Source organism: Amia ocellicauda, chromosome 12 (genome assembly GCF_036373705.1).
Source record: "Amia ocellicauda isolate fAmiCal2 chromosome 12, fAmiCal2.hap1, whole genome shotgun sequence".
NCBI classification, from domain to species: domain Eukaryota; kingdom Metazoa; phylum Chordata; class Actinopteri; order Amiiformes; family Amiidae; genus Amia; species Amia ocellicauda.
Genome location: NC_089861.1, coordinates 19,656,679 through 19,680,300, shown reverse-complemented (window position 1 = coordinate 19,680,300; position 23,622 = coordinate 19,656,679). Strand labels below are relative to the sequence as shown.

At 44.8% G+C, this 23,622-nt stretch overlaps 1 protein-coding gene across 1 annotated transcript; it reads left to right on the top strand.

Moving 5' to 3' along the window:
• The first annotated feature begins 454 nt into the window (after positions 1–454).
• LOC136764520 (large neutral amino acids transporter small subunit 3) lies at positions 455–23,272 on the top strand. The gene is made up of 15 exons (XM_066718663.1): positions 455–794; positions 6,450–6,604; positions 8,322–8,496; positions 9,748–9,803; positions 11,485–11,561; positions 14,411–14,503; positions 14,885–15,018; positions 15,467–15,621; positions 15,884–16,030; positions 17,166–17,201; positions 19,052–19,187; positions 19,289–19,418; positions 19,820–19,893; positions 20,121–20,244; positions 20,646–23,272. Exons 2-15 carry the CDS (start codon positions 6,451–6,453, stop codon positions 20,826–20,828), a joined length of 1,674 nt encoding a protein of 557 aa, XP_066574760.1. The 5' UTR covers positions 455–794; position 6,450; the 3' UTR covers positions 20,829–23,272.
• Positions 23,273–23,622: the final 350 nt, after the last annotated feature.

Here is a 23,622-nt window from a genome sequence, read left to right as displayed (position 1 = left end):
GATTTCTTGTTGTTTTAGCTGTTGTTAATGCACTGTATTTTCCAGTCAGTGTGTCTGTACTGTCCTGTACTATGCTTCTTTTGTTGTCTGACTTCTATAAAATCTATTTTAGTTTTTTGTTCCGTGTGATTAATACCTGTACTGTACTATGTGTCTGTACTGTAGTGTGTTTCTGTACTGTGTGTGTCTGTACTTTGTGTGTGGGCACTGTAGTGTTGTAGTGCAGTGTAGTGCAGTGTGTGTAGACCGTGTGTGTACTTTCCGTGTGCTGGGCAGTAGGGTGAGCTATAACGCCACAAAACTCCCTTTGACAGTTGAAATATAGTACAGACAAGTGCCAGAGAGAGAGAGAGAGAGAGAGAGAAAGAGAGGGAGGGAGGAGTGGGGGAGAGAGAGAGGGAGAGGGTGGGGGTGTTTTAAAATGTCGAGCCATTTATAGAAAGCAACGAGAGAGAGAAGGGGGGGGAGAGGAAAAGTTGCTAGTACTATTACATACCAACCATGCACACCATACAAACTGGATTAGCCTGTATAGTAGGGTCTTAGTACAATTAATAATAAGAAAAGTAGTCCTGCTGTTTCGGGGAGTACAAGCGTGTTGGTGTGTGTGTGTGAGTGAGGGGGGAGAGAGGGAGAGAGAGAGAGAGAGGGAGGGAGAGAGAGAGAGAGAGGAAGTGGGCAGAGAGTGAGCTTTTTAATTTGTATAAAGAGAAAAGTAACACGTCCTACAACAGGAACAACACATCGTAACGTGTCATCGGCGTCAAAGACAGACTGTCCTGTTTCCCGCGCAAGTAAGTGACTTTTACCGTTGTAGTAATGAATAATGAATAATGTTGTGTTGGTTGTGTACAGTGTACATGTACACATAGATCTGGGTCCATTTTATGAGAGCGTGTGTGCGGGTCTGATGCGCAGGTTTGAGACAGAATCGCCGCACCGCTACACACGTGGCAGCCGGGCGAGCGTCTCACAAGCGCCACATTTCATACACATTTAATCACCACCACCATCATCATCATCATCAGCATTATCATAATCATTATCATTATTATTATTATTATTATGATAACTTTGTTGCTTTGTTTTAGTCTTGTTTCTAGCTCACATCGAGTCGCGGTTAGTGTAATAGGTTATTTATGCGATTAAAACCCGAACGAAAGTATGATTTAAAAAGTAATTAAACTGTTAGTCACTTAAAAATAATAAGACTAATAATAATATAGCCCAAACTTTAAAAATAAATTTAATATATTATTAACTAGCATATTTTACTATGATGGCTATGATTATTATTACTGTTATTATAACTATATATTATAGTATGACTATAATAATAATAAGGATATTTTTATGAGGGATTATTTTTTAATATTAATAATAAAACATTATTATTGGCAAATTATATGACAATAGGTTAAAACTATATATATATATATAATGTCTGCAACTCCCAGTTCAAAAGTTCAATAGTACTAGTATACAGTTCAAATACAGTAGTACAAAATGTTTGAATACATTATTATTACTGTTATTGTTGTTATCCTTTACTGAGGTCTGACTGACCTTGTGATTTTGACTGTGGAGGGAGGCAAGAGAGAGGGTCAATACAGTACTACAGTACAGACACACTGACTGGACACTACAGTACATTAACACTGCACTGAGAGAGAGAGGGTTAATACAGTACAGCACAGACACACTGACTGACTGGACACTACAGTACATTAACACTGCACTGAGAGAGAGAGGGTTAATACAGTACAGACACACTGACTGGACACTACAGTACATTAACACTGCACTGAGAGAGAGGGTTAATACAGTACAGACACACTGACTGACTGGACACTACAGTACATTAACACTGCACTGAGAGAGAGAGGGTTAATACAGTACAGACACACTGACTGACTGGACACTACAGTACATTAACACTGCACTGAGAGAGAGAGGGTTAATACAGCACAGACACACTGACTGACTGGACACTACAGTACATTAACACTGCACTGAGAGAGAGAGGGTTAATACAGCACAGACACACTGACTGGACACTACAGTACATTAACACTGCACTGAGAGAGAGAGGGTTAATACAGCACAGACACACTGACTGGACACTACAGTACATTAACACTGCACTGAGAGAGAGAGGGTTAATACAGTACAGACACACTGACTGACTGGACACTACAGTACATTAACACTGCACTGAGAGAGAGAGGGTTAATACAGTACAGACACACTGACTGACTGGACACTACAGTACATTAACACTGCACTGAGAGAGAGAGGGTTAATACAGTACAGACACACTGACTGACTGGACACTACAGTACATTAACACTGCACTGAGAGAGAGAGGGTTAATACAGCACAGACACACTGACTGACTGGACACTACAGTACATTAACACTGCACTGAGAGAGAGAGGGTTAATACAGTACAGACACACTGACTGACTGGACACTACAGTACATTAACACTGCACTGAGAGAGAGAGGGTTAATACAGTACAGACACACTGACTGACTGGACACTACAGTACATTAACACTGCACTGAGAGAGAGGGAGCCTGGTTTTTTATCCACACAATTATTATTTCATATTTATGGTTTAATGTGTATTTTATAGTTTTTCTTGAAATTATCCTTTCTAACCCTGATTGAATGGAAAAACAAAACTATGACTGTACTAAATGCCTGTCATGCCAATTAAGTCTTTTGGATTTTGAGAGAGGAGAGGGAGAGGGAGTGGGAGGAAGGAGTAGGGATGTGCAAAATCATTTGATGCCAAATATCACAAACAGTTTGCCTACACTGTGATTAAGGGGGTGGAGTGTGGTGTGGCACAGTATGGTGCAGAGCAGCCTATGTATTGCAGCTCAGGTTGAGAATTGCAAATAACGCTGACAAAAAATATGTTTTAACTATAAGCGTCCCGTTTTAAGAACCAGTTAAATCAATATTTTGCACTTGCAGCCTGTGATCAAAAGTGAGTTTTGCTGTGCAGTACTGTGCTGTACTGTGCTGTATTGTGTTGTTTAAACATCACTTCTTGTAAAATAAGACAGTTTGTGTTATCTCTGTAACAGCTTGTGTTATCCCACAGAGTGTGTAGAGAGATATTGGGAGCAGGCAATTAAGATAATGGGTTGAGTTGAGACCAAAGGGGGAGGGGTGAAGGAATCTCTGTCACTGACTCTCTCCAGGTATGTGTTTTCTTCATGACCTTGACATTTCCCTTCTTAGGGAGAGGATATGGTGGTGGTGGGGGGTGGACACAACACAAACAGAGAGATGCAGAGAAGGGAAGGGTCAATAAAACATTGTACAGGACAGGCGCAATGACTGATGGACTGGACACTACAGTACATCAACCCTGCACTGAGAGAGAGAGAGAGTAAAAGTAGCAATAGTAAGAAAAGTAGCAGCAGTAGGAGTAGCAACACTAGCACCTGTAGTTGTAGTTGTAGTTGCAGCAGCCTAATTCTTTAGAGTAGGAGCAGTAGCAGGAAGAGTAGTGGTTGTAGTTATTCCACTCTACACTCTCTCTCTCTGTCAGACACACACCACTGTGTACAGACACAGATTAACACATGTGTGTTACTGCACTGTACTCCCTCTCTCTCTCTCTCTCAGTGCAGTGTTAATGTACTGTAGTGTCCAGTCAGTCAGTGTGTCTGTACTGTATTAACCCTCTCTCTCTCAGTGCAGTGTTAATGTACTGTAGTGTCCAGTCAGTGTGTCTGTACTGTATTAACCCTCTCTCTCAGTGCAGTGTTAATGTACTGTAGTGTCCAGTCAGTCAGTGTGTCTGTACTGTATTAACCCTCTCTCTCTCAGTGCAGTGTTAATGTACTGTAGTGTCCAGTCAGTCAGTGTGTCTGTACTGTATTAACCCTCTCTCTCTCAGTGCAGTGTTAATGTACTGTAGTGTCCAGTCAGTGTGTCTGTACTGTATTAACCCTCTCTCTCTCAGTGCAGTGTTAATGTACTGTAGTGTCCAGTCAGTCAGTGTGTCTGTACTGTACTCCCTCTCTCTCTCTCTCTCTCTCTCAGTGCAGTGTTAATGTACTGTAGTATCCAGTCAGTCAGTGTGTCTGTACTGTATTAATCCTCTCTCTCTCAGTGCAGTGTTAATGTACTGTAGTGTCCAGTCAGTCAGTGTGTCTGTACTGTATTAACCCTCTCTCTCTCAGTGCAGTGTTAATGTACTGTAGTGTCCAGTCAGTGTGTCTGTACTGTATTAACCCTCTCTCTCTCAGTGCAGTGTTAATGTACTGTAGTGTCCAGTCAGTCAGTGTGTCTGTACTGTATTAACCCTCTCTCTCTCAGTGCAGTGTTAATGTACTGTAGTGTCCAGTCAGTCAGTGTGTCTGTACTGTATTAACCCTCTCTCTCTCTCAGTGCAGTGTTAATGTACTGTAGTGTCCAGTCAGTTAGTCAGTGTGTCTGGATGCTACTGTATGAATCCTTTCTCCCTCTCTCTCTCTCTCTCTCTGTCACTAACATACACAGGAAGCTATACATTTGACAGACCAGAAAACCTGTAGGAGAAAAACAGAGAGAAAACTAGAGAGAGAGAGAGAGAGAGAGAGAGAGAGAGAGAGAGTGGAGGGAGAGTGTGTCAGTGGGTCAGTGTCAGTATCAGTTACAGCACAGAGCCCTACATTAGCACAGTCTATAGAGCACAGTCAGACCTACCAGGGTGTATCTAATGGGATTAAACATGGATATACTGATTGATGGAAACACTGATATACTGACTGATACACTGACTGTAGATTATTGTTGTAGTGCATAGAAGAGGTATTGTAGATTGAATAACATTATAGTATACAAAGATACTTTATACAGAAATATATTGTATCTTATTTATATGTTTATTAACATTTTAGTGCATGTAGCCTAGATAGTGTTTAGGAGAAAGTTGCTATGGATAGAATAATATTCAAATGCATAAGCAGACGCTGTATGCAGAATTGCATTTTGGTGTATAGAATAGCATAGGGTACAGCATGATTACAGTATATTTAGACACTATTGCTTATTAATGTATAGGGAGACACTATAGATAAAATATAATTTTAGTGTATTGGAGACAGAATAACATGATTTAGGCTTCAGTAGATGCACCTCTCTCTCACTATTTGTCTCTCTCTCTCCATTTCAGTTCATTAGCCCTCCACAGTCACTCTGTACCCGTGAGTTAAACAGTAACTGCAGTAACTCTGTGCCATTACTTTGCACAGTGTGTGTGTTGGCATCAGAGTGGTACCAAAACACCATCTAATGACGCCATTAAAAAGGCTAAACAGCAGCCTGGCTACGAGTCTCTGGGATCTGTTAACGGATCCGAGAATCAGAGTGTGACGATTCTGTACTTTCTGTCAGTGCAGTGTTTAATGTACTATAGTATCCTGTCTGTCAGTCAGTCAGTCAGTGTGTCATTACATTACATACATACATTAACATACATTGTTAGCAAACTGTGTTTTAAATATTGAATGTCATGCTTTGAATGTCATATTTTTTAATACATTGGATAATACAGGATAATACATACATTGTCATAATACATTGTCTACAGTCAGCACATTTCCTCCCCTCCACGACTGTGCTCATGTGCCGAGTGTCACAGTCTGCCCCTCAGGCTGTTGCAGCTGGCTATGTATTGAGCAGCCATTATTATTATTATTATTATTATTATTATTATTATTATTATTATTATTATTATTATTATTTTAATGTATTTATTAGCAGACACCCTTATCCATCTGAATAAGTCAATTGGGGCTGTGAGTCCCTCCCCTATTAGTTTTCCATGTTCAAAAAAATTGGATGGGCATTTCTTATTTATATAAATATTAAGAATATTTCCCGAGTTTGGGAATATGTATTGCAGTGCAGAAGAAAGTGCATCTGTCTCCACCCCCCTGTCCCACAGTGACCTCCCTCCCTCTCTCTCTCTCTCTCTCCCAGTGGTAATGCCTTCAGAGAAAGCGTGTCTATCAGTGTTTGTACTGTTCTGTAAACTGTCTCTCTCTAGACTCTCGCTCTCAGTGCCGTATTATTAACATTATCAAGGTACTGTAGTGAAGGTTATGCATGGTTAAAAGCAGTGATGTCGTGCTATAGAAAAAGGTACCGGAGTGGTCCCAATAGGAATCGTCGCTGGTGGGGCTGGGGGGTGCTGCTGACTGAAACTTACCCAGGACTGCAGAGTGCCACATATGGTTATCAGAAATTAATAATTTGTAGGTCGAATTCCTGTTTCCAATGTAAAGAAATCAGCCTTAATGACATAAGGTCATCTAGTAAAGAGGCCTCCTGACAGAACTAGGACTCTGCGTTGGGCAGTTAGGTGGTCCCTTATGTGGAACCTTGTGTGTGTACTGTGTTAACTCTCTCTCTCTCTCTCTCTCCCTCCCCTTGTGTGCAGTATGGCTCCCTCTCTGTCACAGGCATACCGCAGGCGGTGGTGGATGGCCGGCTCTGCGGTGGTGGAGAATCTGCTGTTCTCGGCTGTTCTGCTGGGCTGGGGCTCGCTGCTCATCATGCTCAAGCACGAGGGCTTCTACTCTCACCTGTGCAAAGGTATGCAGCACACACTGCAACACTGCACACAGCACACACTGCACACAGCACACACTGCAACACTGCACACACACTGCAAGACTGCACACAGCACACACTGCAACACTGTACACAGCACAAACTGCACACAGCACACACTGCAACACTGTGCACACACTGCAACACTGCACACAGCACACACTGCAACACTGCACACAGCACAAACTGCACACAGCACACACTGCAACACTGCGCACACACTGCAACACTGCACACAGCACACACTGCAACACTGTACACAGCACACACTGCACACAGCACACACTGCAACACAGCACACACTGCAACACTGTACACAGCACACACTGCAACACTGTACACAGCACACACTGCAACACTGTACACAGCACACACTGTACACAGCACACACTGCAACACTGTACACAGCACACACTGCACACAGCACACACTGCGCACACTGCAACACTGTACACAGCACACACTGCACACAGCACACACTGCAACACTGCACACAGCACAAACTGCACACAGCACACACTGCAACACTGCGCACACACTGCAACACTGCACACAGCACACACTGCAACACTGTACACAGCACACACTGCAACACAGCACACACTGCAACACTGTACACAGCACACACTGCAACACTGTACACAGCACACACTGCACACAGCACACACTGCAACACTGTACACAGCACACACTGCAACACTGTACACAGTACACACTGCACACAGCACACACTGCAACACTGTACACAGCACACACTGCACACAGCACACACTGCAACACTGCGCACACACTGCAACACTGTACACAGCACACACTGCACACAGCACACACTGCAACACTGTACACAGCACACACTGCACACAGCACACACTGCAACACTGCACACAGCACACACTACAACACTGTACACAGCACATACTGCAACACTATACACAGGACACACTACAGCACTGTACACAGTACACTGCAACACAGCATACACTGCAACACTCGATATACATCAGTATATACCATAGAAGAATTTACTGCAGTGGCCAGTATTACCGTCAGTGGGTGGGGCGGGGCAGGGCATCCCCTATGCCTATGGAGTCAGGCATACATACTGTTAATACTGGAGGGGATTTTAATATTCTCTCAACAACCCCCCCTTTAAAATGTATTAGATTATTAGAAGAAAATGCAGCTTGGTAATGGCACAGACAGCCAACACTTAAGCTCTAAAGAATGACTGACAGGTGGTTTGTGCTCCTGCGAGAGAGAGAGACAGTTTGAGCTGCTTCTGCTCACCACGATTGAGGCACCAGAGTTACTGCTGACACACAGCATCTTCCAATAGGTTTTCTGTCATTTATGGAAATATGTTGATGCTGCAGCTGTGAACAACCTGACAGACTCCTTTTCCGAAGTTTCATTTGCAGCTGCAGGTTATTAAACAGCTTTATACAATACATTATTTTTCACTGCGGTGAGGTGGTATACCATTTACTGCCACAGCCCTAGTACGCAGCACACACTACACTGTAACACCACTGTACACACAGTAGGTGAGTGTGTCTGTACTGTACAGTATTAGTCCTTTCTCTCTCTCCCTTCTTTTCTTTGACTTTTTCACAGTGCAGTAGTAAGGTACTGTAATGTCCAGTCAGTGTGTGTGTACTGTAAGGTATTAACCCTCTCCCTCTCTCTCGCTTTCTTTCAGTGTCCAATTCCTCCACAGTGTTCAGTAACTCAACCTTGAAGCCCAGCTGTGTTGAGCAGGAGGAGATGCTGAACCTGGGCTTCACCATTGGCTCCTTCTTGCTGAGCGCCGCCACCCTGCCCCTGGGCATTCTGATGGACAAATATGGGCCCCGCCCACTGAGACTGCTGGGCAGGTAGAGACCGAGACAGTTAATACAGTAGAGCACAGACACACTGACTGGACACTACAGTACATTAACACTGCACTGAGAGAGAGAGGGTTAATACAGCACAGACACACTGACTGACTGGACACTACAGTACATTAACACTGCACTGAGAGAGAGAGGGTTAATACAGTACAGACACACTGACTGACTATAATTGTTTTGTACACATTTCACAAATGACTGTGCTAAACTCTTGAAACAAAAACCAAAACTATGCAATCCAGCATGAATAGCCTATAACCAGTGCAAAATGCAAGTTTTGGAGTGAACTTATTGCACCACAATATGGCACCAAAACATCAAATAGTTTGACTCATTGTGCTGCAGACCACTCTCACACTGCGTGATGGACGTTTCCACTGTCCCAGACCACCACAACTGTATGGTATGTCCCTATGTTCCAGCCTGTGTATGTAGATGGCTATTTCACAGCACTCCCAGTAAAGACAGCAGGTGGGCAGCACTGTCGGGCCCCAGCACAAGGCTTCGTGCCACAGCTGCAGAGTCTGTGATGGCAGCACACATTGTTACATTCCCTCCTCGATGTCCTGTTGTCTGCAGTGATGTTGTGCTGGCTGTCCTTCAGACGAATGTCCTTCTGTGCAGCACCATTTCCTCTGTGGCCCTCCCCTGCATCGCAGTGAGCACACGGCCCGACCAAGCCTGACATCTGTCCTTTCAGGGCTGAAATACAGAGAGCACTGTAAATACAGTCATTTCACACTAAGAACTATAGTAATGTGCACATTCTTTCAGCCATTTCTGCACCCTCTAGGATGTGGTCAATCAGCGGTGCTCTCATTTCATTTGAGACAATACCCTGACCACGAGCTATCGCGCTGGACCACGGCCACATCTAGCCACTTCATCTGCAACCTCCATGTTGTCACACACTGCTGCTGTTTCCTCAATTCAGTTTCCTTGCATTCTCACAAAGCTAGTTGCAACAATGAGCAGTATTTGTTACCAATGAGGAAATTAGTACATGAATACTATTTACAGTAATGGAGCAGGTGATTGTTGGCTGGAATTTTTCAACTCAGGTTGGGATTCTGTGTTGAAAGACTTACAGTGTGAAAAATGTGTTGAGTTTAACGTAGTACAGACAGCGTTGTGTTAATGTCTTTTTCTGTTCAGTCAGTCAGTCAGTTTTATTTTTAGATACTTATATATTTTTTAATTAATTGTTGTAATAGCTCCCTCTCTCTCTTTCAGCTCATGTTTTGCTTTATCCTGTGTAATTATGGCTGCCTCTGCCTACGACCCAGGGGGTGAGTCTGTGTGTGCGTGTGTCTCTGTGAGAGTGTATGAAGCTGTGCGTTTGAGTTTGTGTCTGTGTTTCTATGTGTGTGTATGAGTGTATGTGTTTGTCTGCTTCTATGTGCATCTGATAGTCGGTGTGTGTGTGTATGAGTGTATGTTCCTCTCTTACCCCTTTTCCACTGGCTTATCTGACCAGAACCCGGCTGGCGTGGCTCGGCACATTACCCACTGGCAATTTTGTCGAGCCAACCGAGAACCAGGCTGTGAATTTTCGGCCCAGCTAGGTGCGGGCCAGCACTAGGAAAGGAGGAGTTAACTGGACTAGGTAGATCAGTCTACCCTATTACTAGGTCTAAAAACATTACAAATAGTTAATACAGTAATAAAATACATTACAAATACTTAACAGACTAGTACTGCTATTTATATACTGGATCATAGGATTGATCTACACATTTAAATCTATTTATTTGTTATAGATCGATCCGAGCAATAGCCCTTCTTCATCTGTAAGTTAGGTCTTTAACCTCTAACAGCCAATAACTTTTTTAACTCGTTCTCTCGCCCCTCTATAACAGTAAAAGCTGATAGCTTTTTAATTACAAATTACCATGGTAACAAGGATTAATCCAAACATTTGCATGTTCCAACAGCTTTTGAAATAGTTAAGCTTCCCTTTTTTCCCCTAAGGTGTTTCCTCAAGTTGTAAATTGTTTCTCTCTGAGAAGCTTGTCTCGCTTCTTTTCGCAGTTGGTGCGTCTTTGGTGCGTCGTTGGTGCGTCGTTGTTGCGTCGTTGTTGCGTCGTTGGTTAGACTAGTTTGAATAGATTCTTCAAACAAAATTATTTGTACAAGTAAACTAATAATACAGGTCAAATCTACCTACAGAAGATCAGCATATTAAGTTGTACTGAAATGTCATTGTATGAAAAGAGTAGCATTACTTATATTACTATTGACAGTTGCCTAGAACTTGGACATATTTACATATTTACATATTCCTTATTGTGAGATTTTTGTTAAACATATTTTATTTTCCAATGCCAAAAGTTAGAGAGTCTAAAATACTTAATGTATAAAACGCTTAAAGTGGCTAATGTGCTTTAAACAACCATTACTTTTTAAAGTTTGTCCTTTTACATTTGGGTACTTCCTAATGCTACTGATAAAAGATGGAGTGATTTAAGTAACATTAAGCCCTGCATATAATCCACGCTTAATGTGGCTTAATGTACTTACAAGTTGTTTATTATTATTATTATTATTTTTATTATTATTATTATTATTATTATTATTATTATTATTATTATTATTAACCAATTAGATCCTAACATTATGAATGACAAGACCCATTTAACTTAACACAATCAATATCAACTTCACGTTAAGCCCAAATACAGTAAACCACATTAAGCATGTTCAACTTTAAGCGCAACACACGCTTGTCTACAATACGGCATGACAAGATACTTATGCTTTTAATTTTAATAAGTGGAACAGGGGCATTGTGTCTGTCTGTCAGAGTCAGCCTGTCACTGTGTTAATGTAGAGTTGTGTCAAGCTGTTCAGGTTATTCAGGTGTGTTGAGTGTGTTCAGTCATTGTGGAGTTTCGGTTTGTGTTGTCGTCAGCTTGTCTGTACTGTGCAGTAATTTCTCTCTCTCTCTCTCTCTCTCTCTTTCTGCTGCAGTTTTGTCCGCACTCATCTTCATCGCTCTGTCCTTCAATGGCTTTGGAGGAATCTGCCTGACGTTCACCTCACTCACGGTGAGAGGGAGAGGTGTTACAGATAGAAATGCTGACTGACAGGACACTATAATACTGGACAAATGGACAGAGAAAGCGAGAGTCAGTCTCACAGTGCCTCAGCGTTATTGTTTTAGTGTGTCTCAGTGTTATGGTGGCACAGTACTATAGTGCACTGTTGCTGTAGGGTCAGTGGGCGTCAGTGTTGATAGTGCACTGTTGCTGTAGTGTCAGTGTTTTGTATTTTGGCTCTGCAGTAAACGGTGCCTCATGACTTCCAGCACAGGATTCCAAAACACTGCTCTGGGCAATCACAGCGCCCCTCTGCCAACACACCCCCTGCAGGCTCCGCCCACCCACCTCTGTCCGGTACACAAGGACACATCTCCCTCTCTCTCTCTCACGCTCGGACTCTCTCTCCTGCTCTCGGTCTCTGCTGCGTCTCTGTCTCACTCTCTTTCACTTTCTCTCTCACACCCTCATCTCCTGTCCCTCTTCCTATGTTGCCCTCTTACTCGTCCGTATCTTTCTGTCTCTTTATCTGTTTCTTCTGTCAATCTATATACAGTACAATATAGTACAGTACATAACAGTACAGCATAATATAGTATACAGTACAGTTCAATACAATACTGTACTATACAATGCACAATAATACACAGCACACTACACTACAATATAGTAAAGTATAATGTAAGAAAGCACAGTGCAATTCAAGACAATACATTGCTACTATAAAAAGTTATTATATAGTGCAGGTACAAATGCAGATGCTACATTACAGGTTCACAAGCAGAGACCAGATACAGCCCTGGAATGTGCTCCCTTTGCTGTCTCTTCATGATAATAATCAATCTAGGTACAGTCATATTGGTGAGATAGGGAAATTATTATTATAATAATTATAGAGGATACCCTTATATTGCTACAGTACCTTGTTCAAGGGTACAACAACAATGTCCTCCATCTGGGATTGAACCCACAAAGCCACAACCCTACAACCCTCTGCTTCAGAGTCCAGAGCCCTAACAACTACTCCACACTGATGCCCATGTGCCTGAGATGGAGAGAGAGTGAGCGAGAGAGAGAGAGACAGACAGCGACAGAGAGAGGGAGATGGGTGCTGTCACACAATAGAGACACTGTGCGGTTGTGTTGCAAAAGAGGGACAGCTGTAGTTGTTTTAAGAGAAGGAGGTATGGGGGGGTGAGGGGAGAAAGAGTAGGAAGGAGGGAACAAGAGAGAGAGACTGTGTCAGTGTTAGACAGCAGACACATACTGAGGTAATGCAATACACTGTAGCCCCACTACACACTGGCTGACGGATACACTGACTGACAGACAAACTGACTGCCTGACACAGTGAATGACTGACTGACACCCTGATGGACTGGGAAGGAGGGCAGAGGGAGAGACAGAGGGCGAGGGGGTGGTGAAGGAGGGGGGAGTAGGATGGTGGTAAAACGAGGGAGAGACAGAGAGTTGCTGTGGTGTGTTAGTTCTTTGCAGTAACCCTGTTGTTTGTTTTGTGGTTGCCGTGTTCAGCGCATTTGGCTGTTTTCTGTCAACTGGATCTGCCAGTTCAGAATGTCAGCTCGAGAGAGCTAATGAGAGAGGAAGAGGGGGAGAGGGGGTGGAGGGAGGGCGAGAAGAGGGAAGGAGATAGGGAGATGGAGGGAAGGGAACTCAGGGAGGGAGAGAAGGAGCAAGAGAGGAATAGGACTGGAAGGAAGGGAGGGGGAGTGTGAAATAAGGGGGAGATGGATTGACAGGTAGGAGGAGATAGTGGGAGATGCGGAAGGGAAAAATGAGAAAAGTGGGGAAGGGAGGGGAGAGGGGAAGAGGGAGTGAGTGAGGTTATAAAAAAGCATGTAGTTTTTCTTTTTAATTTAGTTTTTCTGTGGTTTTCTCTATCTTTTCTGGAATGGGATGGAGAGGGGGAGAGAGAGACATTTCTTGGCCCAAGCTTTGGAACATACCTTGGACAGAGAGAAGGAGGGAGAGGGGAAAGAGAAGGGAGGGGGTAGTCAGGGGTAAAGGGAGGGAGAGGGGGAATGGAGTGATTGACGGAGAGGAAGGCGAGAGAAAAGGCGTGGAGGGTGAGAGAGGGAGGGAGGGAAAAGGATTCAAGGACAAAAGTCCTGATATGAACTTGGAGAGAGAGGGGAGTGGCGGGAGAGGGAGGGACAGAGGAAGAGGTGAAAGTGGGGGAGGGGAGACGGAGAGAGAGAGTGAAGGAGAGGGAGTGGCACAGAGAGAGGGGGGTTGAGGGTGTGGAGAGAGGCATGTCCTAAATTTCAAAGCTGATTGGCTGAGGCTAATTTTAGGAGTGTATGATGTAATGTTCCATTATGCTGATGCAAGTTTCGCTCCCAGTGTCTCTGTACAACTAGATGCATGCCTCCGATTCCCCCTGGTGGCAGGAGTCTATCGTTGCAACAAACCATTTACCCAGTACAGTAAATGCAGAGACTATAATAATTATTTTATGTGATATAATGCAATGTAAAATCTGTCACCATGAGTATTAATCCTTTCTCCCAAATTCAAAATCAAATGTGTTGCCAAAGCATTTACAGATATAGTAAACAGAAAATGAATACAATAAAATAGAAAAATAAACTTTTAAATAGCTTTACAGGTTTTACACATGCTGAACGGACTCTATATCTCTCCCCTGCATTGCACAGCCCAGTGACAGGCGCCCAGCTCTGCTTGGCAGCCATTGTTAGAAGTCCTCAGGATACTTCTGAAGAACTAACTTTCTCTCTTTGTGTACTGTAGTATCCAGTCAGTCAGTCAGCCTGTGTGTCTGTACTGTACTGTATTAACCTTGTCTCTCTCTCTCTTTCTCTCTCTCTCTCTCTCAGTTGCCCAACATGTTTGGTACTCTGTGTTCCACAGTGATGTCTCTGATGATCGGCTCTTACGCCTCCTCAGCAATTACCTTCTTAGGAATCAAGGTTTGTGTGTGTGTGTGTGTGTACAGGTTTTCGTGATATATGTGGACTTTTTTTTAGGTTACAAACTGGTAATTACTAGTTTATTATGCTATAAATGTGAAATGTGGGGAATTTGTCTAGAGTCCCCATGAGTCAGATTGCTTAAAAACATACTAAATGATGTTTTATTGAAAATGTAAAAATGCAGAAAGTTTTTTGTGAGGGTTAGGTTTAGGGTTAGGGTTAGGGTTAGGGGATAGAATCTATAGTTTGTACAGTATAAAAATCATTATGTCTATGGAAAGTCCTCACAAGGATAGCAAAACAAATGTGTATATGTGTCTGTGTGTGTGAGTGTATGTGTGTCTGTGTTTTTTAACTCTCTCTCTCTCTGTCTCTCAGCTGGTGTATGACGCTGGGGTGTCGTTCACAGTGATCATGTGGGTGTGGGCAGGGCTGGCCGGCTTGGTTTTTGTCAACTGCTTCCTCAACTGGCCACTGGAGTCCTTCCCATCTCCCGAGGAGATCAACTACACGTCAGTACTGAGAGGGTTAATACAGTACTGCAGCACAGACACACTGACTGACTGGACACTACAGTACATTAACACTGCACTGAGAGAGAGAGGGTTAATACAGTACAGACACACTGACTGACTGGACACTACAGTACATTAACACTGCACTGAGAGAGAGAGGGTTAATACAGTACAGACACACTGACTGACTGGACACTACAGTACATTAACACTGCACTGAGAGAGAGAGGGTTAATACAGTACAGACACACTGACTGACTGGACACTACAGTACATTAACACTGCACTGAGAGAGAGGGGGAGGGTTGGGGGATAGTACAGCACAGACACACAGAAATGGGGGGTGGGGTGAGAGTCAGTAACTGATACACTGGCTGACTTCTTGCTAGCATTTTTACTTGATCTCCATTTTCTTTCCTCCTCTCCATCTCTCCATCTCTCGCAGTAAGAAGATCAAGCTCAGTGGTCTGGCTCTGGATCACAAGGTGACGGGCGACCGCTTCTACAGCCACGTCAGCAGTGTGGGCCAAAGGCTGAGCCAGAAGCACAGAGACACGCAGTCCTCCTCCCAGGAGATCAGCACTGGTGCTCCAGCACAGAGTGAGAGGGAGGGAGGGAATGTGTGTGTGTGTGTGGGTGCGGGGGGGTGGTGTGGGTCTGTGTTTGTATGGGAAGTGGAAGGGGGGAGAACAAGATAGAGAGAAAGAGTGGGTTGTTCTTGTGTCTGTCTGTACTGTACTGTATAAACCCTCTTTCTCGGTGTAGTGTAATTGTACTGTACTGTCCAGTTAGTGTGTCTGTACTGTAATATATGAACTTTCTCTTCTCTCTCTCTCTCCCTCCCTCTGACTCGCCCTCTCAGGCTCAGTGCCCTTCCGACGCTCTGTCTGCTCGCCGATCTTCCTGTGGAGTCTGCTCACCATGGCAATGACCCAGCTGCGCATCATCTTCTACATGGGGGCGTTGAACAAGATGCTGGAGTTCATAGTGATTGAGGGAAAGAACATGCGTAAGAGTCAATATTAGAGACACTGAGAGTCAGTATTTCGCACAACGAGAGTCAGTTTTATACACTAATGCCTTGGTTCCACTGGCTTAAGCGTCCGTGCCGTGCCGCCCTCGGACCCGTCCCAGAGCTGTCTGTAAGACCAGGCCGTTGTGGAGTCTGTCCCTCTTAGGGTAGGAGCAGAGCGATTGTGGGTTTGGTTTGTGTTTCGTTTTAATACCAAAGACCGAAAAAAACAATACGAGCGATACAGCCTGACGTGGAAAGGACTTTTGTGTCTATTTTATTCTTTCTGCTTTACATGATTGGAGACGACATAATTAATACAAATTTATGTTAAGAGATATTAGGAAGAGCTAAACATGTAGAGACAACATTATTTTCCGACAACCATTACGTTACGGTATGAACTTTTCCATGTGCAAAAATAACAATAAATATTTGCTATTTAGTATTATTGTTATCATCATTTGTGCTAGTATATATGTATTTTAAACAGCACAAGGTGACTCCATTAACTTATTACTCTTTCTGCAGATTTGTAACTGCAAACATTTTATTTAACAACAACATATTACCAGGGACACCTTTAACCAGGCAAAGTTACAGTTGAAACAAAATACATACATTTCATGATTAATCATACAGTAACAGCAGCTACAATATAGCAGGTTATAATTGAACTGAAATGTGCTCAGTCATGGCGTTTATGGATGCATTTATTAAACCAGTCCTTAATGTTTTAGAGGGAAACCCAGATCTGCTGTATTTATTTATTCATTAATTTAACTTGTAAATGGGCGCACGTTAACTGAATCGTGTTTATGATCATGGTCACTACGGAGCTGTTGTACAACACACATGCACACCATTCACAGGACGAAAGCCTGAAACACCTTCCAGTTGTTCATAAAATATTAATAAAATCGGATGCTACCGCTCTGATTATTGTTCTTCAGTTTAGTTTTTTCAACTTTTTTTCATAGTGAAAGGGAGAGAGGATGGACATGAGAGTCAATGTTGTACACACTGGGGGTCAATATGGCACAATCAGTATAATAGTATTATTGTGTATAATTTATAAATGTGTAATTTACCTATGTGTATTAACATCCCCCCACCCCTTCTCTCCCCTCAGTTTCAGTGGATATATCGCAGAAACCAGAGGAGGAAGGTGAGAGACCAGATATACTGCACTGCACTGTGTGTGCCACATCACAGTGTGGCGACTGTGTGACTGTACCGTATCCCAGTGTGGCGACTGTGTGACTGTACCGTATCCCAGTGTGGCGACTGTGTGACTGTGCAGTATCCCAGTGTGGCGACTGTGTGACTGTGCAGTATCCCAGTGTGGCGACTGTGTGACTGTGCAGTATCCCAGTGTGGCGACTGTGTGACTGTGCAGTATCCCAGTGTGGCGACTGTGTGACTGTGCAGTATCCCAGTGTGGCGACTGTGTGACTGTACCGTATCCCAGTGTGGCGACTGTGTGACTGTACCGTATCCCAGTGTGGCGACTGTGTGACTGTACCGTATCCCAGTGTGGCGACTGTGTGACTGTGCAGTATCCCAGTGTGGCGACTGTGTGACTGTACCGTATCCCAGTGTGGAGACTCTGCAGTATCCCAGTGTGGCGACTGTGTGACTGTACCGTATCCCAGTGTGGCGACTGTGTGACTGTACCGTATCCCAGTGTGGCGACTGTGTGACTGTGCAGTATCCCAGTGTGGCGACTGTGTGACTGTACCGTATCCCAGTGTGGCGACTGTGTGACTGTGCAGTATCCCAGTGTGGCGACTGTGTGACTGTACCGTATCCCAGTGTGGCGACTGTGTGACTGTGCAGTATCCCAGTGTGGCGACTGTGTGACTGTGCAGTATCCCAGTGTGGCGACTGTGTGACTGTGCAGTATCCCAGTGTGGCGACTGTGTGACTGTGCAGTATCCCAGTGTGGCGACTGTGTGACTGTGCATTATCCCAGTGTGGCGACTGTGTGACTGTACAGTATCCCAGTGTGGCGACTGTGTGACTGTAACGTATCCCAGTGTGGCGACAGTGTGACTGTGCAGTATCCCAGTGTGGCGACTGTGTGACTGTGCAGTATCCCAGTGTGGCGACTGTGTGACTGTACCGTATCCCAGTGTGGCGACTGTGTGACTGTGCAGTATCCCAGTGTGGCGACTGTGTGACTGTGCAGTATCCCAGTGTGGCGACTGTGTGACTGTGCATTATCCCAGTGTGGCGACTGTGTGACTGTACAGTATCCCAGTGTGGCGACTGTGTGACTGTACAGTATCCCAGTGTGGCGACTGTGTGACTGTACCGTATCCCAGTGTGGCGACTGTGTGACTGTAACGTATCCCAGTGTGGCGACTGTGTGACTGTGCAGTATCCCAGTGTGGCGACTGTGTGACTGTGCAGTATCCCAGTGTGGCGACTGTGTGACTGTGCAGTATCCCAGTGTGGCGACTGTGTGACTGTAACGTATCCCAGTGTGGCGACTGTGTGACTGTACAGTATCCCAGTGTGGCGACTGTGTGACTGTAACGTATCCCAGTGTGGCGACTGTGTGACTGTGCAGTATCCCAGTGTGGCGACTGTGTGACTGTGCAGTATCCCAGTGTGGTGACTGTGTGACTGTACCGTATCCCAGTGTGGCGACTGTGTGACTGTGCAGTATCCCAGTGTGGCGACTGTGTGACTGTGCAGTATCCCAGTGTGGCGACTGTGTGACTGTGCAGTATCCCAGTGTGGCGACTGTGTGACTGTGCAGTATCCCAGTGTGGTGACTGTGTGACTGTACCGTATCCCAGTGTGGCGACTGTGTGACTGTGCAGTATCCCAGTGTGGTGACTGTGTGACTGTACCGTATCCCAGTGTGGCGACTGTGTGACTGTGCAGTATCCCAGTGTGGTGACTGTGCAGTATCCCAGTGTGGCGACTGTGTGACTGTGCAGTATCACAGCGTAGTGACTGTGTGACTGTGCCTTATCCCAGTGTGGTGACAGTGTGACTGTGTTTCAGTGGACTTCTACTCGTCGATCTTCGCCACATTGCAGCTGCTGTGTCTGGTCACCTGCCCTCTGATTGGTTACATGATGGACTGGAGGATGAAGGAGTGCGAGGAGCAGAAGAGCCCAGAGACAGAGGGAGAGAAGAGGTGAGAAAGCAAGAGAGAGGACACACTGACTGACACACTGACACACTGTAGTCCCTTCAGTTTCCTGCAGTAACTGTTTGTGTGTGTGTGTGTGTGTGCAGCACCCCCCAGCCCCCCCGCAGGGATGGTAAGATCCAAAAGCTGACCAACTGCATTAGAGCCTTCATCATCACCAACCTGCTTCTTGTGCTGTTTGGGATCACCTGCCTCATCAACAACCTACCTGTACAGGTGAGTCCCCTGCGCCCCTCACACTGTAACTGTCTCGTGAAATGCCAGTCCTGTATTCTACTTCACTAGTACAGCACTGCGCAGTATTATACTGAAGCTGTCCTGCACTGTGCTGTACTAGGGTCGCCTAGTGGCGCAGTGGCCTCAAGGCTCCTGGGACCCGTGTCTGATTCTGGCCTCGTGTGTCTGCTGTGTGGAGGGGCTTGTTCTCCCCCTGTGTTCTCTGGGGGCCCCGCTCTCCTCCCACAGCCCACACTACTCTAAATGGCCCTGTAGTCATATTATACTATACCCATACTCTGCTGTGCTGTATTGTACCGCTCTGTGCTGGACTGTATTATAAAGTATGATATGACCGCTGCATTATTGTGGATTTGAACCCCATCTCTCTCTCTGCACAGGTCGTGTCGTTCATCCTCCACACTGTGGTGAGAGGCTTCATCCACTCATGCTGCGGAGGCCTGTACGCTGCCGTGTGAGTTTACTGCCCGGGCACACAGCACTGCGCCGTACCGCACCGCGCCTGCCCTGCGCCTGCCCAAGTCACAAGGGTCCATCTACACAATACACACATGTTGGTTGTCTCCCACAGAACGCAACCCCCAGCCTTTTAGCTGGAGTCCTCCTGCTTAGTGATCCATTTCTGTTGATTCATACATAGCAGTTGTACCGCTGTATTAACCTGCCCTCTCTGTTTCTCAGGTACCCCACCAATCACTTCGGCACCCTGATCGGGCTGCAGTCGCTCATCAGCGCCCTGTTCGCCCTGCTGCAGCAGCCGCTGTTCATGGTCATGGTGGGGAACCTGCACGGCGACCCCTACTGGGTGAGAGAGAAGAGAACGGAGGGAGAAAGTGGGGAAGGAGATGGAGAAGGGAAGGGAGCGGGGGAGGGGGAGGGAGAGGGAGATGGGGAGGAAGCAGAGGGTGAGAGAGAGAGGAAGGAAGGAAGGGGGAGGAGAGAGGGAAGACAGAGTGGTAGGAAAGAAGGGTGAGGGATGGGGAGAATGACTGGGGAGGGAGACAGTACCTGAGACCCTTAATGGGTATGAAGAAGAGAGAGGGAGGAGGGGGTGGGGAAGAGAGGAAGGACAGAGAGAGAGGGAGAGAACAAGAGAGGTGGAAAAGAAAGGGAGAGGAAGAGGGAAGACGAGGAAGGAATGATAGAATATTAACAGCTATCCCCTTCTCTCTCTCTCTCCCTCCCCTTTTTTGCACCCAATCGCAGATCAACCTGGGGCTGCTCATCTTTTCTTTGGCTGGGTTCCTGTTGCCAGGCTACCTGTTCTATCACCGAAGGAACCTAGTCCGGGAGAAGGAGAAGCGCGAGGGGGAGGCGGTGGACCAGCAGGAGAGCGCCAGCCTCAAGCAGCATAGCAACGGGCAACTAGCATCCAATTATGAAATCTGAAGCCCAACACTAGTAGTAATAATAATGATAATAATAACAATAATGATAGGTGGTGGTAAGTGTGAGTTATTGAGCTATAGGATTGTACAGCACTCTCACTTGCATTTCCTGTGACACAAAATAACTTTTAATCTGTACTGGACCCCCCCACACACCCCTGCAGTCACCTCAAAATGGTTTGGTCCTGGCATGCACTCTAGCAACATAGGTCAAGCCTGGCCGCTCATATAGGATTAAGATGAGATGACCTGGGGTTGGAACACAGTAGGATTATTAACCGTTGCAAATATTAACACAGTGCAGCATTGTGTACTGAGGACTGCAGCTCAGTGCAGCACCAGGGGGGGCCACCAGAAGCTTTATACGGACTGTGTAATGCCATCAAAGCCTCAAAGGATTATTTTTTTCCCTTTATGATCGTAAAACCAAGTGCCTTATTAAAATCGCAATGTCAGCAGGACTACAGCTCCCATGCTGCACTGGGATTCCGGAAGCAACTGTGGAATGCCGCACAGCATCATGGGCGATGTAGCGTGGTTGTGTCAGGTTTGTGTCAGATGCAATATTTATAACCAAAGTGCCTTAGAAGAATTGGTGCCTTACCCACAACGAGAGGGAAGCCTTATACCGTACTCAGATGTGTGAATACGAAATGCAAGCCCCATTGAGGCTCCCATAGCAAGCTGAATGTAACAAAGCATTATAGGACACAATTTAATTTGGGTTAAAAGTATTTCTTTCAAATCATACCTCAGGGAGCAAAAGGGCCTGTTATTATTATTATTAATTTTATTATTATTATTATTTTTGTTGTTGTTATTCGTTTGATTGTAATTATTCTGACAGGGAGCTGCAGTCCCCCTCCTGTGCCTGCAGAGTGCGGGGCTGCGGTCTCTGTCGCTCACTGTATTATTACTGTTATTAATCTGCTGGAACTATTTCATTTCAAACCAAAAATCTCTTGAATTGAAAGCGAACACACAGTCAGTCAGAGAGAATGATGTAAGAAGGGAGGAGGGTGAAGAGAGGCCATCATTATTGGATTTGTCAGTTAGAATTTCTTTAGCATTACTGACATTTCAACACTAATAAGGAACCTTCTGTTGAACTCCACAGCCCTAAGCAACACACTCGCACACACACGCCACACACACACTAATGTTATGACATGTACCACAAGTGTTTTTAATGACGTTTTAAATGTGTTGAATCGTGTATTTTTAAAACGAGTGTTTATATATTTTAAGTTGTATTATATATTATTACTGTCCAAATTTTTATTTTCACAAATGTTTCCTTCCAGTTGTGCATCTTGTACTGCATTGTGAGACCAATAATAGTGTTGAAAGAACTACAAGTCCCACAAGGCCCTGGGTGATGCAGCCATGCAAAGGGAGGGTGTAATAGCACAGCCCATGGGAAGTGTAGTTTTTGATAACTTCAGGGTTTGGTTGAAGAACCACAATTCCCATGCTGCACTGGGGCCACTAGAGCCATTGAGAAGAGTGTGTGGGCAGCAGAGCCTCACTGGAGACGTAGTTCCTTACAAACATTTCACACACTCGAGCCTCAGGGAAGAGAAGAGCTCAATCTTTGTTTGAACAGTAGTCATTATAGTTATTAGGTCTCGTGATTAGTAATGATGCTATCACACAGATCAATGCTATCAGTTACCAAAGTGACAGTGAGCTGCAGTTCCCCTGCTGTGCCTGGGCAAGGTTGGGGTGCCGTTTCTCACTGGACCATCATCATCATCATAGGAGAGAAATACATATTAAAGTAAAAATGTTAAGTTAAGAGCACTTGCCAGCTGTATAAAACAAATTAAGTAGTGTCCCCCTTAAAGACCTTCAAACTACACAGTACAGTATATTGTACTGTGGAATATGAAGTAGTAATGTACAATACTGTAACAGTAGAGCTGTAACCTACAGCATGTAGAGTAAGATAAATAGGGCAGGACAAAATAGTGCAGAACAGTATAACAGTACAGTACGAGAATAGTAGTGCAGTACAATAGTGCACTAGAGTACAGTTCAGTAGAGCACAGCACAATACAGTACACTACAGTACAGTATGATACTCGTTAAGGGACAGGGTATAAAGTCAACACACTACAATACAACACAATGTGACTCGAGGGGAACTGGGCTCAGTTTTGCACAGCTGGCCGAGTCAGGGAGGAGCTGCAGGAGAGCGCTCAGTCATAGGAGGAACACGTGAATAAATTCCTGGATTTTTGTCATCATTGTCGTTTTTGGTTTTATTGTATCTCGTTTTGTTTTGTGTTGTTTGTTTTTGGCGGGTTATTTGTTTTGATTCTCTGGAATTTCATTTGATCTTGTTGTCTTTGCGGTGCTGTTTGTGAATATGAAAACCCCACGTTAAAATATTGATTCAGTAATAAATACAATAAAATTGTAAAATTTACAATTTCAAAGCAATTCTCTCGCACTCTCTCTCTCTGTGTCAGTGTGGTAGAGTGCTGGTGCTGCGTTCTGTAATGTACTGTATCCTCCCACCTCTCTGAAGTCAAGTCCAGCAGGGTCTCCAGCCCTGGCCCTGCAGAGACAGTCCAGTATTATAGGACATTCTAGACAATCTGTCCTTCCAGAGGGTTGGACTGGAATCGAACCCAGAGCTGCAGTTTGTGTGTGTGTAACTGCTGCCAAGAATAATTTCAGTCAGTGGCCCAAATTCATAACAGGTTCACCTTATGTTAAGCCATAAACATTAACAATTTAAGTCAAAAGCAATGGGTCCAACATTTGCGTTTTGGGAAAGTGAATTGGTC